Source organism: Lactuca serriola, chromosome 5, assembly GCF_051521515.1.
Source record: "Lactuca serriola cultivar US96UC23 chromosome 5, Lser_US96UC23_V15, whole genome shotgun sequence".
Lineage (NCBI taxonomy): Eukaryota > Viridiplantae > Streptophyta > Magnoliopsida > Asterales > Asteraceae > Lactuca > Lactuca serriola.
Genome location: NC_136412.1, coordinates 163468663 through 163486918, shown reverse-complemented (window position 1 = coordinate 163486918; position 18256 = coordinate 163468663). Strand labels below are relative to the sequence as shown.

General features: G+C 33.3%; 2 protein-coding genes across 2 annotated transcripts; one reads left to right on the top strand and one right to left on the bottom strand.

Moving 5' to 3' along the window:
• The first annotated feature begins 4561 nt into the window (after positions 1-4561).
• On the top strand, positions 4562-6565 carry LOC145053211 (phospholipase A1-Igamma2, chloroplastic-like). The gene is made up of 3 exons (XM_079001206.1): positions 4562-5359; positions 5440-5909; positions 6128-6565. Exons 1-3 carry the CDS (start codon positions 4625-4627, stop codon positions 6369-6371), a joined length of 1449 nt encoding a protein of 482 aa, XP_078857332.1. The 5' UTR covers positions 4562-4624; the 3' UTR covers positions 6372-6565.
• A 667-nt stretch (positions 6566-7232) lies between these two features.
• LOC145053212 (magnesium transporter MRS2-I-like) lies at positions 7233-11682 on the bottom strand. Its single transcript, XM_079001207.1, has 11 exons — positions 11138-11682; positions 10517-10546; positions 10294-10426; positions 10074-10195; positions 9319-9393; positions 8888-9118; positions 8765-8809; positions 8161-8205; positions 8057-8086; positions 7819-7938; positions 7233-7603 (listed from the first exon to the last, which is right to left on the bottom strand). Exons 1-11 carry the CDS (start codon positions 11408-11410, stop codon positions 7517-7519), a joined length of 1191 nt encoding a protein of 396 aa, XP_078857333.1. The 5' UTR covers positions 11411-11682; the 3' UTR covers positions 7233-7516.
• Positions 11683-18256: the final 6574 nt, after the last annotated feature.

Below are 18256 nucleotides of genomic sequence, written 5' to 3'. Positions count from 1 at the left end.
AGGGTAACAATCAATCTATTCACAAAAGGGTTCCATAAACCCTAATTCCATAATCACATCAACATAGCAGAGTATACTCGAATTCTTACCTGGATGATGTATTCTCTGTGTCCCCAATCCTCAGAATGTGACTCCCTTGCTATTCCTTTAGCCAATCCCTTCTCTTCCTTGCACAACCACTCTTCTATAATCAACAATGGCCTATAATCCTTGCTCCAGATGCACACAATCGATTTAGGGTTCTTCTCAGAAGGCTAAAATGAACAATGATGGCCAATGAGTCCTTTTTATACGTCCCAAACCTTAACGGTTAGGGTTTTCGCTAAACAGCGTAGACTCGCCGAGTCCATATCTGGACTCGTCGAGTCCAGTCGCGATCCCGCGACCAAGTCTGCGATCCTACTCGGCGAGTCTAGGCTCCAACTCGCCGAGTCCCCTCTTAAATCACCCCAAAAACATAATTTAACAATACCTGAGATTCCGGGCTGTTACAACGTTAGAGTGATATTTAGCCTTAGTAATATAAACGAAAGTTGTTGAGTTCGTTAAACCGAGAGCGTGCATAAAAAGAACGCCCAAATCTAACTTCGTATGAGGAAGTTATGATTTTCTGAAGTTTCGACTTAGCAGTATGCAGCCCGAATACTCGATTTAAGATCGAGCGATTTTTATCCGAAACAATCTAAACGAGAATCAAAGATCTCGTTAATAGTAGTAAGACGATAAAAAGACAGGCGAAAACGAACGTCAGATGAAGAAGATATGAATTTATAACGGAGTTTTCCTGTCCTACCCTACTAAAATAAATAATAAAAATAAAGTCAAAATTAGCCAACTGAGTCTAAACGAAAGTTGTAGAGCATAGTCTCACCTACGTAAGGATATAAAGAACGTCGAAAATGGAGTTCGTATGAGGAAGATATGAATTTTTGAAGTTTATTAAATAATTAAAATATTAAATTTAATTATAAATTCTGATATTATCCAAAGGGGGGGAGTCAGCGACCTTATCCGGGTTACGCCCAGCGTAACTGGGATTTACGCACAGCGTAAATCGAGGATCCAGCCCCCTATAAAAGGAAGTTGAGGCTGCCGAGTTTCAGTTGCTATTTTCTTTATTTCTCTCGCGTTTTTACCTCGTTTTCGTGCAAGAATTATCCCGAAGCTCCGGTATCATTCCCGAGACCCGAAGCAAGTCCCAAAGGCCTGAAGATCCCAAGAAGTAAAATTCCCGAGCCGAAGCTCTGCCTACGAGGAGCCCGGTTTTTGTGAAAATCTTCCAGATCTACCGAAGAATACTACTTCCACAAGCCGTAGTGTTGTCCGATCATCTTCTGATCAAGTGAGTGTGTAATCACTTTCTTCTAACGCACAATTATGAAGGTGCTGTTTGTTTTTCTATAAAAACCTCTTCAAACTACTTATTGTTGCGCGGCGCAGCACACGCGCAGCACTTTCACTCTCGCAGCAGTTTGTTTTTTGGAAGACTTCAGACTACAAAACCTCTGCGCGTGTGCTGCATGGCGCAACACTTGACTTGCCTCTTCTAACCTCTTCAGCTTTCATTTTTTCTAAGTGTTTTTTTAAGAATTTTTGTATAACTTTTTTTTAAATTTTTTTTTAAAACTTTGATTTTCTTAAATTTTTATTTACGGATGTGACACAATTTATTTTTATAATTTCCACGATTTTTTTAAACATGATTTTTTTAATTTTTTTTACCGTTTTATTAATAATATTTTCAATTTCAGTTGCATCTTTTTTAACGTGTGTAATTTTTTACGAACTTTGTAGACAATGTTTGCAATATTTTTTTATTATTTTCTTTTTTAATGTTTTTTAAAAATAGTTTTTTTTCTAGAATAAAACTATTAGTTTCTTTTACATTTTTTTAAGTTTTTTTTTTTAAAAAAAAGTTTTATATTTTTGTTTTTTTACATGTTCTTTTTATTATTATTTCAATGTTTTAAAACTAGAATTATTAAATTTCGGTGTTGAGAACTATTTTTAGTTTATAAAATTAGTTTATTTAAATTTCAGTTTACTATAGTAGTCTGCAGATGTTAAAAAACAAACATGCTTCTTATTATAGGCTGCAGCCGTTTGTTCCACCTCTTCTGCTACAGAGGATTGCAGAGGTAGTCCGCAGACTTCATGAATTTTCGCTTCGAAAAAACAAACAGCACCGAAGTATTTTATACAAAATACGTGTTATGTGTATATTTTGTTGTTATATGTGTGAATGTATATTCACTTTCTTCTATCTGATAGATATGATTTATTTTCTATGAAATACATGTTATGTGTATGTGACTCATATGTTGTTTGGAATATGTATTGAATGAGAATGCTATACAGGTTTTAAACTATATATAAAAGTATAATTTTTTTCTACTAATATGTTGGGTAGAACATGGGTAGATAATTGATGTGTGATAAACAGATGAATGGCCTCAATGTTGTTTTTTATTCAGTCATCTAGCAGAGTTTAGATGACGACCACAGACTTTTCTAAACAGTCATGTGTAACGCTAGCAGGCTCACCACCTATAGGTGTTAATGAACTTGGGTGTTCATTCGTTGTACTCCATCCCCCTCATGGTTGCCTTATTTGACATATATTGTTGGGAAACCCCCGAATGCATGTGTTCTCGCCCCGATGAAATATTCTTAGACTATGTCCCTTATGTTAGTTGTCTTAGGGGCATAAAGTGAGAATAATGGGAATTGGTAATTAGTTTATTGTTGGTTGGTGGAATTAAATATAATTATTTATTGTGGGTTGAAAACCCTATATGCTCACTAGGCTCCCTAGTCTGACCCACTCAGTTTTCTTTGTATTATAGGTAGTGGCGCCAGAGCATAAGTTGGATGACTTGTCAAATTATTTTTGGATTATAGACATGTTGTTGTAAATAACTGTTGTAAGGTCTGTATTGAAATGTTTATGCTTTTGCTCTATTTATGGGAACATGACATCCCGAGTATTGTAATATAATGAAAAATACATTTCTTTAAGAAATGCTTTGGTAAATCTTATTTTTATCATATTTTGTTTTGGGAACAAATTCTGCAACTCAAATTCTGCAACTCTTTTAATCAAAGGATTACCCTGAAATCATTTTAAAAGCATAAATTAAACCGGTCTTTTCTGATCGTGATTTTGGGGATGTCACATATTACTTTTTTGAAATGAAGTGTGGATTGGAAGTGATCTACTATTAATCACTTTTTAGGTTATATCGATTGGAGCTATAAGTAGAATGTTATATTTCACACAGAATGGAAAATGATAGATGGAACGAGAGATGGTTTTGAATCAGACCAATTCTTGGCTCTTTTGTAGATGCTAGCTATATTCGATTTCAGCCCGCAGAAACATAGAGGGATGTGGGACTTCATAGGTTCGCTTAAGTTAAGACCTTTGTTTGGAGACTATTGTTGAATCATCTTCCTAAAAAGGATAAGCTGAGAGCTAGAGGTATAGATTTGTACGCTTCTTTATCTCCTACTAGTTGTGAGACCCGTATGTTATACGGGTTGGATAAAACAAAAAAAAATTAAATATGAAGTTTTAAACAAAAATTTATTTAAATTTAAAATTTAAAATTTGAATTTAAAAGGAAACATATTAAATACTATATGAGTTGTAATATTATAATTTATTAGTTATTTTCAATTAAGACAATTATTAATTAAGGTGTAAATATGATGTGTTAATTAAGAAAGATAAAAAAAAAATAAGAAAATGACAAATGGAAAAAACATTTATTCAAAAATACCACAAAATGACAAGTGTCAAAACTTATAAGAGATTGACATGTTGCAAAAAAAAACTTTCATTTATTAAGGAGGATTTTCAATAACAACGGACGGAATTGACCATATGTTTCTTAACTATGAAGTAGCAGAGTAAGTGTTAGCGAAAGTGAGTCGATTGTGTGACATCCAATTCCCTTATCGGAATTGAATTTGTGATTTTTTTTGTGGTCACATAATGTAGAATCATCTAACAACAAACAGAAGGGACTAGATGCTATTATTATTTATACGTGGTGGACCATTTGGAAATTCGGGAATGAGAAGGCTTTCATGACCTCCAACTGAGAAGCAATGTTATGTTTGATAATATGGTGACAACTTTTTTTACTTGGTTTATGCTTAAAACACTATAATTAAAATTGATTACATCAATTTGCTACAAAACCCAGTCATTAACATTCCCTTGGCATTGCTCTTTTATTTTCTTTGTTTCTTGCTAGCTTAATATATTTTGTTGTTCATGAAAAAAACATTAAAAAAAATAACATGTAATGCCTAGATTTTTTTTCGTTTTTTTTTGGAATATATTATTGATTCTACATATTTAAAAGTCCCAATTGCTATGTGAAAGCCAATCATAATATTATTTTTTGGTCACCTAATATATATATATATATATATATATATATATATATATATATATATATATATATATATATATATATATATATATATATATATATATATATATATATATATATATCATTTAAAGAAAGACTTTTGAGTTTTGACTTACAATTGTTCCTTATATATAATATAATTGGACTACCTCCCATGGTCGACCTTCATTTCTTCAATCGCCATGATCAAGCTCAATCTGCCCTTTCATGCCTACCTCCATAACAAACCACCCACCAAGATTTCGACCCAAAACAATCGGAGTTGGAGGCTTCTAAAAAGGGATCGATCGTTTCCACTTACATCGATGGCAACCACTACTAAACCGATGAAAAAGACGAGCTCACTACATCAAAAATGGAAGGGGACAAAGGATCAAAACGACTTCTCCAGCCTGCTAGAACCGATGGATCCCCTCTTAAAATCTGAGGTCATCCGTTATGGAGAAATGGCTCAAGCATGTTACGAATCTTTTGATAACGACCCCTACTCAAAGTATTGTGGTAGTTGTAAGGTGCCACCGAAGACCTTTTTCCAAGACCTCGGAATGAATGACTTCGGATACGATATCACAAGCTATATCTATTCAAGCAACACGAGTAATCTCGTTCCCAAATTCTTCACAAAGTCGATCCATTCAGATGGGCCATGGAGCCCTTCGGTGAACTGGATTGGTTATGTTGCAGTCTCGGACGATGAAACCACCGCCCGGTTGGGGAGGCGGGACATCGCCATAGCATGGCGGGGCACCGTCACAAAGTTGGAATGGTATGAGGATCTTATGAACTTCCTGAAACCCGTTTCAGCTCAAAAACTAGCGAGTAGAGACCCAAAGATCAAAGTGATGGCTGGGTTTTTGCATATCTATACGGATAAAGATCAAAGCTGCATGTATTCAGAGTTCTCTGCGCGTGAACAGGTACTACTTTTACTCTTGCTCACACTACAAATTTTTCTTTAAGGGTTGACCATGGCTGACTCGTTGACTTTTTGTCTCAGCTTTTGGCCGAATTAGCAAGATTAACAATGATCTACGGGGAAAAAAAGGAGGAAATCAGCATAACTATAACGGGTCATAGCTTGGGTAGTGCTTTGGCGATTTTAAGTGCTTATGACATAGCAGAATCCGGATTGGATATACTTGACAACATGCACGACATACCCATATCCGTAATGTCATTTTCAGGTCCGAGGGTGGGTAACACAAGGTTTCAAAATAGACTCGAACTCCTCGGAGTAAAAGTATTGAGAGTCTTCAATGTCCATGATAAGGTTCCTAATGTGCCAGGTTTTTTTCTTAACGAATACACATCATCATTAGCTCGACATATTTTTGATTGGACGACTTGGTTCTACTCGCATGTGGGGGAGGAACTTGCTTTGGATCACACAAAATCTCCTTTCGTGAAGACAAAATTAGACTTACCTTCAAAGCATAACTTGGAGCTTCTCTTGCATCTAGTAGACGGGTATGTACACAATATTTAATTATTCAATTAACCATACGTTAATGTGTTGTGTATATAATATTTTAGTATATTATGTATATAATATAAATGTGTTATGTATATTACCATACGTTAATGACTAAATGTGTTATGTATATTATGTATATTACCATACGCTAATGACTAAATGTGTTATGTATATAATATTTTATTTAAGGGGTGAAAATTATAAAATGCAGATACCATGGTAAAGGGACAGAATTTTGTCTTTCGAGTGGAAGGGACAAAGCATTGTTGAACAGAGATGGTGATATTTTGAAAGGGGAGTATTTGATACCACCCAAGTGGTTTCAAGTTGAAAACAAAGGGCTTCGGAAAAAACCAAATGGTAAATGGGAATTACCGGAACAAAAGGGCATTGAGGATCATTTACGACCTGAAGATGTTGAACTTCATCTTCGAAAGTTAGGTCTAAAGGTTTGATATCTAGATTCTTTTGAACATAACTTTACATACTTTTTTTTATTGTTTTGTTTTAGATAGTGAATTCATTTAATAAAAAATAGTTAGTTTGGATAGGGGAGGTAATAAGGTGTCATAAACTCTAAAGGGATATTGAGTCATGTTGTTGTTTGGTTGTTGAAATTGATAAGTAAAGATCAACATTGCTTAATGCGTCCTTATAGTGTACGGATATTTAAAAAGTACAGTTGCATTATTTTTTTAGACAGTTGATTGTTAAAAACTCTCAATCGAAAGAGCATAATTCCAAATTAATAGTCTTGCCTACCAACTATGCAAAGCAAAGAAATGTGAACTTGAAAAAGTCAATGTTTGATATTCATGAATCATGACTACATTTTACAAGTCAATGTTATCCAGCAACAACTTCGAGAACACATAAAGAAAGAATAACAGTAACAATTTAAAACTCCCACCAATCCTATTAATTCAACTATAGAGACCTACCTACATAAATGCATGCATATATACATAAATGTGACGTCGTGTTTAAATCTCTATTATAATAAAACAAATTGTTTTATTAAATCATGACATATTTTACGCACAATGATGACATATGTTATTTTTTTTAGAATTCTTTTATTTTATTTTTTTACTTTACTTATAAATCCTAAATTTTTAGAAGTTTAATCTGTTCTGATCTGTTATATCTAGTACTTGTGGGACAAAGAGTACAACTACAACAGCATTGCTTCAGTACAGAATTTCTCTCCAATAAGATATTCATCAATTTCAAAGAAACCAATTGGAAATCAAATTATAAAAATAAAAAATAAATTATATGTTTTCAGTACGCTACTCTATCGGTTTCATACGAGATGTTCACTAATGATATATTTATTTCAACAATTATACCATCCCCGGTTACAATAAGCATTATATTCAACCTCAAAAGTTTGTAATGCTTCTCCTTTATTCTTCTTGAAAAAAAAAGGAGAACAAAAATAAAAATCAAAAGACTATCAACCCGAATCTGTACCCAAGTATTAGTACTTCCATACCCAAAAAGAAAAAAAAAAAAGAAAAAAAAAAAAAAACATGTGCATGAGTTAGAAATCAGTATCCATATCCATAAGACGGCCAACCTCGATTTCCTCAAATTTTCAAGATCCAACGAGCCCTTTTAAACGAGCATACGAAACAATCAGTAGAAAAAGAACCGCAGAGAATACACCCGAAAGAATCACCACCTATCAACATCCATAAAAAAATAAATAAATAAATTTTTTTTGTCTTTTCTGCAAAAAAGTTATTCTTCCAGCAAACCCTGAGCTAGCCTGCATGCCGGGTACCTAGTGGGCCCAATGTTTATTCTTCCAGCTTAAAGGTTGTTGGAAAAATAACTTTTTTTTTCAGATATATTGATGCCAAATACGAAATATTGAATTTAAATTTCTACACGCACCCATTTGAACATGTAGCCATGATCATCATTCCATGTGTAAGGTATATTCATGCCAAATATTCCAGTCACCAATGCATAGATTGACATACATAAAGTTCCTGAACTTAAAAACAGCTCCAACTGCAATCATAAATACAATCAAAAACTAGATTAAAAAAAAAAAAAAAAAAGTGTATCCAGTCCTATGTAAAAAGTGCTGACCAAAAGAAAATATTATGGGACAAAAAATATAATTTACCTGAATTAGCTGATTTCTATGATTATCAAGCTGCAGTACAAACAATTTCATAAATTAATTGTAAATTAATTGAAGAAATTAAAAATTTATTGCTTTTTGCATACCTGAATGTTGATGTAATCTTCTGTATCATCAATATATTCACGCAACTGCAGATTTTATTTGTCACGGAGTTAATAATAATAATAATGTCTGGTTGTTTAAACAAAAGTGGCAACAATTATATAATATCTAAGATACCTCTCCATGAACCATGAAATTTTATGGATCAAAATTAGTCAAAATCACAAATAGTTTTATAAAGAACACATCTTTTTTTAATTTGTTTATTACATTTCTTCCTATTATAGCATTGTAGTTTGAAAAACATACAAAATTCTTGCAAATCCATCTAGATACAAAGCAATTTTCACTTTTATAATAAAAATAAATAAAAGTACAATGCTTATAATTGGGTAGATTTTCCAAAGTAACAATGCCTTAATAAGAAAAAACCTTGAAAATACAAAATAAAAGTAGCATGCTATAATACGGACACATATAAAAAAACTACATTGCTCTTTCTTGCATTTAACCCAAATAGTGAACCTACATTTTGCTTTTTGTTTTCCAAAACAGATAGAAAAGATGGTTTTTAAGGGTAACAGAAAATAATTAATTGGCTAAAAATCGATAGAACAAAAAAAGTAAAGAATTAACATGACTCACACTCATTAACTTGTTCAAAGTTCCATCAATCTGCATAAAGTATGCCTGAAAGAAATCGAAAAAACAAAACCAATATAAACATAAAATGAAATAAATAAATAAAAAAGATGTAAAAATTGAAACCTCTAGAAGCATCTCGAGCTCCTCAACATCATTTTCATCTCCATGAACAGTCATCACACTCGCCCTGCTAGCCCTAGATATCTTTGAACCAATGGTTGGCGATCCATGAAACCAACCAGCTGCACCTCCACCTGAATCACTCACTGGTGATGCGGAGGATAATTTCCTCGATAAGTACAGATCCGCCATGTCATCATCATCGTCCAAAAGTCGCTCAAGTTCATCTCTCACCTGCAATAAACCACATATAGTCAGAACAGGACATGACATGACAGAACAATACAGACTGTGTTTGGGATGTAATGGACCAGGATTGGAATTCATGTCAATAAGACAAAAGTTGCAGCTTTTTGTCAGGTGGAACAAAACAATGTCTTCTCTGTGTAAAAAGACATAAATGCCCTTCAAACATCATGTATATGTATATATACCTTTTGAACACGAGCAGTCAACCTTGTCATTGCACTTTTTAGTTTACGAACACGATCCAAGTTACGGCTACTAATCTGCCAATTAATAAAAAATCATAAAACAATTACATAAAATACGAAAATAAATAAATAAATAAATATATATATATATATATATATATATATATATATATATATATATATATATATATATATATATATTTCGAATTCAATGGAAATTGGGCATATAGTTAACAATATAGAGTCAAATTTGACATTATAATTCATTTCATGATTTATTTAATAAAAAGTGGCATTGTTGTTTTGCATTAAAAAAAAAAAAAGAAAAGAAAAGAAAAGAAAGAAAGAAGTAGATTTAACTAATATGACAATTGACCCCAAATACATTGCTATTATGTGCATTTAACCCTTGTTATAACTCAAGGATCACCCTCTTGTATAAAATTGTTTACATAAGTATTTTCTTCATATACTAAAAAATTTAAAGGCAAAATACAAGAATAGCAATGTACTTTCATGTATTTGTATATTATACCCTTTGTATTACAACATCATTCTTTCAATTTTTTTCAACTTTTCCCTATTAAGACATTATATTTTGGAAAATGAAAAAATTTATCCAATTATAACAATGAAAGTTGATGTGTATGCATGACATTGCAACAACTTGATAGATTTTTTTAAAGTATAATATTGTTATAGGAAAAAAAAAATGAAAGTTCATTGGTATTTCTTGTTTATAAGCCAAAAGATACCTTTGATGTAAGCTCATCTAAGGCTGGATAAGCATCAGTTTCTAACTCTGTAGTACGAGCAGCATGAAAGCTGCAAATGGCCTCTAGAAAAACCTCTAGTGCTCTGAATTCAAATGGAGATTCTGCATTTATATTAAAGAAACAAATGAAATCCATTTCTTTCAAAACACAAGATAATGCAAAAAGACAATAAGGTCCCTTTTGGGACTTAATATCATACCATCTTCTTCACCAGTTTCAACATCATGCTGTCCATTCAGTTCTCCATGATGGGCATTTAGGACAGGTAATCTCCTTCTCAGTTCCTCAACAACTGGTATTACATTATCATCTGAAGGATCTCGAAGCAACACCTGTTCAAAGTTCCAAATGCATGTAAGAAGAAATTTGGATAGAAGATTTGAAAGGGATATAATAAGGGGAAAAAGGAAAGAAATCCAAACCTCTTCAGCAGTGATAATAGCCTTGATATGCTGCCAAAAACCAACAAATCGACAGAAATATTAGTAGATAAACCAATTTGCTTTGATGAAATCTTGATGATGGATTCCTGTTTATAACACTACATACAAAACAGAACATGTTTTCTGTTTTATGACAATTTGCTTTGTGGTTGTTTAAGGCATAGGTTTAACTATTTGGTGAAATTTTTGATGTATCTATTAATTAGAATAGAAGGAAGCACTATAACTAAAGAACTCTATATACAAAAATAGTGTTTAAAGACAAAAATTAAACTGAATTTTTGAGTCAAAAATATTAGAAAGTGAGGTTTAACATCGAAAAGATAGTTTGAAGATGTGCTTGACTACAAATTCATGTTATATGATGCCATGCAATAAGACAAATTTCAAAACCAAATTATACCATGTATAATTTTCCAGAAACTCTGGCATGATGACAAAAATCTCTGAATACTTAAACGGTTGATATATTTATTGAAATTGAAACTATTCTATGGAAGATAACAAAAATCATTATTAATTTATAGATACTCTGGATTAAAAAACAATAAAGGAAGATAACATGAATCAAAATAGTAATGATAGTAATGATGAACTCACTTCCAAGTTGAGAACGATTGCCCTTTCACGGCCTAAAATTGTTGAAGGATAAGATAGAAGAGGATCAAGAATCCGAAGATCACGAGCATGAATCTGAACTCTGTGCATGATTGCGTACTTATCGATATCCATAATCGTTTCATTCACGTCAGAATCGATCGATATCCAACTCCTGGCACTCGCTGTCCCCTTCTTCTTCACCAGCATACCAACGCCACCATCTCCCGACGTCGTTTCGGTCTCCGGCTGCACCACTAACACGTCTCGAGTCATCTCTAACAATCATCCCCAAAATTAAACACTGATTTTTTTACAAATTCCTGGAAACGGTGTTGTATTGTTTGCATGAACCTCTCACCACACCACTGTTGGAACAAATATATGCGCGTAAAAACAAAACCCTAATCAATTTAGCAAACAAATTAGGGTTTCTAAACAAACAAAAAAAGATCGAGAGAGATCACATTTTTTCGAAAAATTTGGTTGATTAGAGAACAGAAGTCTCAGATTTCATGCCTCCCCCTAAATATGCTGACATGCTTCTGAGATCCCTTTTCTTTTTTTATTGTTTTTTTTTCAGCATTAAATAATCATTTATTACTCTTCAAGCATCCATTTTTCAAAGACTTTGGACTGAATTGTAAATTTCTCATTTTCTCTATTTAATAAAATTACGAAACTACCCTTATGCCCTGGCCCATGGGCCAACAAACTTTCTGTTGTTTATTTGGTTCCTATCACTCAAGTCTGTAAATTAGTTAGCAAAATCGTCCTCATCTCCAACTATGTTGACCCCTTTTTGTTACAAAGTAATTGAAGATAATTTAGCAAAATCGTGAATATCTCCACTCTATTGACCCATTTTTGTTACAATGTGTAAGGGCATAACCGTAATTTTCGATACACTAGCTTAGCTTTTTTGTTTTCTCTATTATATTTTTCCCATTTTTCTTTTTTGTAATTTTGGACTTATGACGACTTGTTTTATGTTAAAATGGCACCAAAGTGAGGTTTTTCATCAAAATAATAATTAAAAAAAATCAATAATTAAAAAAAAAAATCAATAACAGAAAGGTTAATTCAACAAAAGAGGGATTTGGTGGGGTTGTTTTATGGGTTGTTCGATATGTTTTTTTATCGGGTCAGGTAAAATGTTATGTCTGATTTAGTCAAATTTAGATCGTTTGATATAGCAAATAGAAGTCTCCAATTTAGTCTTATAACATTGATCAACATCGATTAGACCTTATCTAAGTCGGTCTAACCAAACAATTCACTATCAAACATCCACCAACATTGTAAATTTAGTATGAAGTTTACTTTTAGGGACAAAGTTTTATTTATTATTTTAATTTAAACATTCAAAATATGTGTCTTCGTTACAATTGTGTGGTTATGTTTATAACAAGATGGACTATTCTTTTAAGTCCTTTATACAACAAGACAGAAAAATGCAAAAACTAAAATCATTGGACTAAATTAGACAATCATAATATATTACATGGAATATTTTCAAAGTTACTTTAAAAAGCGACTAAAAGGCATAAAAAACACCAAAAAGGAATTGGTTAACCACTTCCTTAGAAAAGTACCAAATTTTCTGCCAAATGTTTCCAAAAACATCCAAGGAAGATTATCAAATCAATTATTGTTTTATTTATAAAAAAAAAAAAGGAATTATTGTTTTTTTAAATGATCATGTAGATGTAATGCTTGGTTTAAGTATTTTTAATTTAGGGACTGTATGTGTAATAAAAAGAAAATATGAACAATACTATAAAGGCCAAAGTAACTGATTCTTCTATTTTTTAAGCATTCCATTAACATTTTTATTTTATTGTCCAAAACAGATAATTTTTCTTTTCAAATAGTTTTTCACCACAAATAATATTTTTAATACTAGTAATCTTTATCCGAAATGCTAGCCTAACAATTAATCTCCAATTAATCTTGATATGTGATATGCATGATAAATTATTTTAAATAAACATTATATAGAAAATTCAGAAGACTCAAGAAATTAATTGGATTTATACAATTATACGTATTTTATTATTATCCAAATATATTTAATATTAAGTTAATATTTTTCAAATATAGATACAATTTTGTTGTCTTTTGCTTTTAATATTCTTTCTTTTCTCTAAATTTCCTTTTTGGGAAAATGCGCAAACGATTGGACGAAATTTGAAGTAACGCCCATCCTATTCACGAATAAATTCGTTTGCCTTTATTTGTTAAAATAATTGTTTTTCTTTATACCCAAAATATTACTTTATTTTCTTCAATTCTACACAAATTTTTTGCCAAAATTAAAAATAGAAATATGCTATTTTTTCTATTAATTGCTTAAAAAGTTATATGATGGAAATTTATTACAAGGTTCGCCGATAAAAAAATATGAACCTCCTATTATTTGACAAGATGTAAAACTGAACTATAAAAAAGATGGAATCTTACTTAAAAATTAATTGAACTTTAACATGCGGGTGACAAAAAAAATATGATTTAAATGCATTTGAAGGGCTTTAAAGAAAAGTTAAATAATATATCAACATGGAATATGGAATAATGGACCGTGTAGGATGTATCGGTAATTTTAAGCAAATATTTTATTAGATTTATTAAAAATAACATCATTCGTTTAAGGGAAAATGATACAAATGTCCTTTTAACTTTCTAGTGTTGGTCATTTTAGTCAATACACTATTTACGTGGCTTTACGAGAGAACGAACTCGTATTTGTTGGGTCGATTAAGTTATTTTTTAAGTTTTGAAGGGATAAGTCAGTCACATTTTTGTCACTGTTAGCGGACTCATGTTTATTGTATTATTGTATAGAATATTAGTTAGCCCATTACTTACTTAGCTCTTTTGTGTTGGTCCTCTTTACATTGACCAATTGTACTCCTTGTATGCATTTATATGTATTCAGTAATACATCTCAATTCATGGGAAATTATCTCTTAGCATGGTATTAGGTTGATTATTCTAAACCCTAGTCGATCCTTCTGTTTGTCGACCCCCTCATCAGTCGACGCTTTCTTTCTTCTTCTTTCGCCTTCATTCTTTTCTTCTCCATCGATCTCCATCAATGACAGGAACTAGTGAAAGCAACAACCCTCATGAACCCACTCACAAAGCGTATGGAATCACCAACATCAAAACATACATGCCTTTCATTCTAGATCTCTCAACGCGCAACTATGAGCCTTGGAGCGATCTCTTCAAAGCTCACTGCATTGCTTATGATGTTTTGGATCAGATTGATGATTCATACAACTCACCCAGTAAGCCACCAACAAATTCTGAATATGAGCAACTTGGCTTCATGGTAAAATTGTGGCTCTTTGGATCCATCTCCCCAAGTCTAATCACGTCTTCCTACTCTACCAAGGCTATTGCTCATAAAGTGTGGCTTAATCTACACTCTATTTTCTATGATAATATTGAATCCACTATTATGCAACTTGAAACTAAACTCAGGAACATGTCTATGGGATATCTCTCGGTTCATGCCTATTGTGACAAAGTAATGAAATTGGTTGATTTGCTTGAAGGGCGTGGGGAACCGATCAAAGAAAGAAACATTGTCATGTACGCCCTTAATGGATTGCCTAGCAAATTCGATAATGTTGCGAGTATCATCTGGTTCACAAAACCATTCCTCACTCTTTCCGAGATGTGTTATATGCTCTCTGTTGAAGAAACTAGGCTATCAACGACTCGGGTACCCCCTCCATCTCACGATCATCCAAGTTAAATCTCAGTCTAAAGCTCAAAATATCCAAGTTTGACCCAAAAGTCAATTGATCGAAAAAGTTACGATCAGAGTCAAAGTCAATGGTTAACGACCAATCATATTGTGAACCTTGACCATTCACGCTGTGATCCACAAAACGAAAAAATAGTCAGGATTACTCTCAAAATCGTGTCGTGACATGCTAATTGTCTTTGGGATATCTCTCGGTTCATGCCTATTGTGACAAAGTAAAGAAATTGGTTGATTTGCTTGAAGGGCGTGGGGAACCGGTCAAAGAAAAAAACATTGTCATGCACGCCCGTAATGGATTGCCTAGCAAATTCGATAATGTTGCGAGTATCATCTGGTTCACAAGACCATTCCTCACTCTTTCCGAGATGTGTTATATGCTCTCCGTCGAAGAAACTAGGCTATCAAAGACTCGGGTACCCACTCCGTCTCACGATCATCCAAGTTAAATCTTAGTCTAAAGCTCAAAATATCCAAGTTTGGCCCAAAAGTCAATTGATCAAAAAAGTTACGATCAGATTCAAAGTCAATGGTTAACGACCAATCATATTGTGAACCTTGACCATTCACGCTATGATCCACAAAACGAAAAAATAGTCGGGATTACTCTCAAAATTGTGTCGTGACACACTAATTGTCTACGGGATATCTCTCAGTTCGTGCCTGTTGTGACAAAGTAAAGAAATTGGTTGATTTGCTTGAAGGGCGTGGGGAACCGGTCAAATAAAGAAACATTGTCATGCACGCCTTTAATGGCTTGCCTAGCAAAATTCGATAATGTTGCGGGTATCATCTGGTTCACAAAACCATTCCTCACTCTTTCCAAGATGTGTTATATGCTCTCCGTTGAAGAAACTAGGCTATCAAAGACTCGGGTACCCACTCCGTCTCACGATCATCCAAGTTAAATCTCATTCTAAAGCTCAAAATATCCAAGTTTGACCTAAAAGTCAATTGATCAAAAAAGTTACGATCAATGTCAAAGTCAATGGTTAACGACCAATCACATTGTGAACCTTGACCATTCACGTTGTGATCCACAAAAAGAACAAAAAATCGGGATTACTCTCAAAATCGTGTCGTGACACACTAATTGTCTATGGGATATCTCTCGGTTCATGCCTATTGTGACAATGTAAAGAAATTGGTTGATTTGCTTGAAGGGCGTGGGGAACCGGTCAAAGAAAGAAACATTGTCATGCACGCCCTTAATGGCTTTCCTAGCAAATTCGATAATGTTGCTGGTATCATCTGGTTCACAAAACCATTCCTCATTCTTTCTGAGATGTGTTATATGCTCTCCGTTGAAGAAACTAGGCTATCAAAGACTCGGGTACCCACTCCGTCTCACGATCATCCAAGTTAAATCTCAGTCTAAAGCTCAAAATATCCAAGTTTGACCCAAAAGTCAATTGATCAAAAAAGTTACGATAAAAGTCAAAGTCAATGGTTAATGACCAATCACATTGTGAACCTTGACCATTCACGTTGTAATCCAGAAAAAGAAAAAATAATCGGGATTACTCTCAAAATCGTGTCGTGACACACTAATTGTCACGCCATGAAATCCATCTTAACAGCCTAAACTCATTAACAACTTAATCCTTAAGTCCAGAACCCAAATTACTCAAATCTGAAACCCCATAATGACTTAATGGATAAAGTTTCCAACCTTATCCATCCTAAGGGCTTAATAACTCTAAATCTCAAACCCTAGGTCCAAGAGTCCATTGATAAAGCCTAAACTACATGCATGGTCAAAGCACAATCATGCACAACCATTTTTCCAACATCCATTAAGTCCAGAGTTGATCAAATCATTCATTTTGTTCCTGGAGTTCTCCAAAATCGAAGAACACCACAAAAAGGGACCAAAAGACACTACAAAACAACTTAGAATCTAGATTTATCATCAAATAAGCATAAAGGTGGAAGCTTTGCATCATACCAACGTCCAAAAGTTGCATGAGTGAAGATAACTGCAAGGCAAGAAACTCACAATCATCAAATGATTCTTCTTCTTTAACAATCTTCCATTAAAAGCTTCAAAGATCACCAAAACTTGCAAGGAATGAAGTATGAACAATATAGGGGCTAGGGTTTACTCCAAGAAAGCTCTTTGAGGTGATGGAGTCTGTAAATGACCTACAACTCGAAAACAATGCCTTTAAATACGGGGTAAACCCAAAGATTATGGGCTTGGGTTGCATACAAATCATGTCGTGACACTCCTTGTCACACCCCCGAACCAGATGGCAGAAACGTTTGGGGCTTGTACGTGACTTCATCCTTGTAGTATCATCACATAGTATATAATTGAAACATAACATCATCATCATCACACATCTAATATAACAACATACCTTGTTTACATCGAGTATTGTGTTTGAATATTACATGCCAAAATAGTTAAAGTATGATGAAACAAAATATAACAAAATATTCATTAGTTTGTTCCGCTCAACAAAATATTCATTAGTTTGTTCCGCTCAATCTGCTTCAACGGTTTCCTGAGAATATGTGACAACTTGAAATTCTCATTCGGTCAAACCCTAAAAGTCAATCACTTCAATTTATAGGTCAATTACATTATTACTTATTTTAAGCAAATTTAAAGTTAGTTTGATTATTTTAATATTATTCTTTAAACGAACGGGTGAAAGAAAGTGTCGTCTCGGGTTTTGAAATTTAAAAACCGCAAACACCTCGTGTCTTAGAAGTTCACGACCAAACTTTTATGTTTGGGTCGAAAAATCATCCAAAAACCGTGAACTCATGCATAAGCATGAGTTTACTCCTCAAATTAGTCACTTTTCATTTCTTCACCCTAAAAGAGTAAACTCAAAAACCCTCTCAAGTATCATCCAAGTTTTGTTCAATATCTTCAATCTAGTAAGTGTTTCTAGCCCTTTCAAGTTAGTATATCACTTAATCTAGTGATTGTACATCCTTTAATCCATCCATTTTTGTGTTTTGATTAGTTTTCCAAAAACACCAAGAACACACACTAAGTGTTCTTGGACTTTTAGCTCAATTCAAGATTCCTTATAGTAAGTACTTCCATCCTTGAGTCTTATTAAGCTTGTATTACATGTTAGCATCAAAGAAAAGTCCTAAGAACACCAAGTTAAAGGTGTTCACGGTTTTGGGAGGTCCCAAAACCGTGAACACCAAGATTAAGTGCAAAGTGGTGCCTTAGGGTACCTAGATGCTTCACCATGCCTTAGGGACTTGTCTAGATTCATCCTTGATGATTTTATCACACAAAAAGCACCAAAACCTTACATTTTTATGTGTTTATGGTTTGGGGATCTCCCAAAACCGTAAACACCCCAAAAGGTGTATAA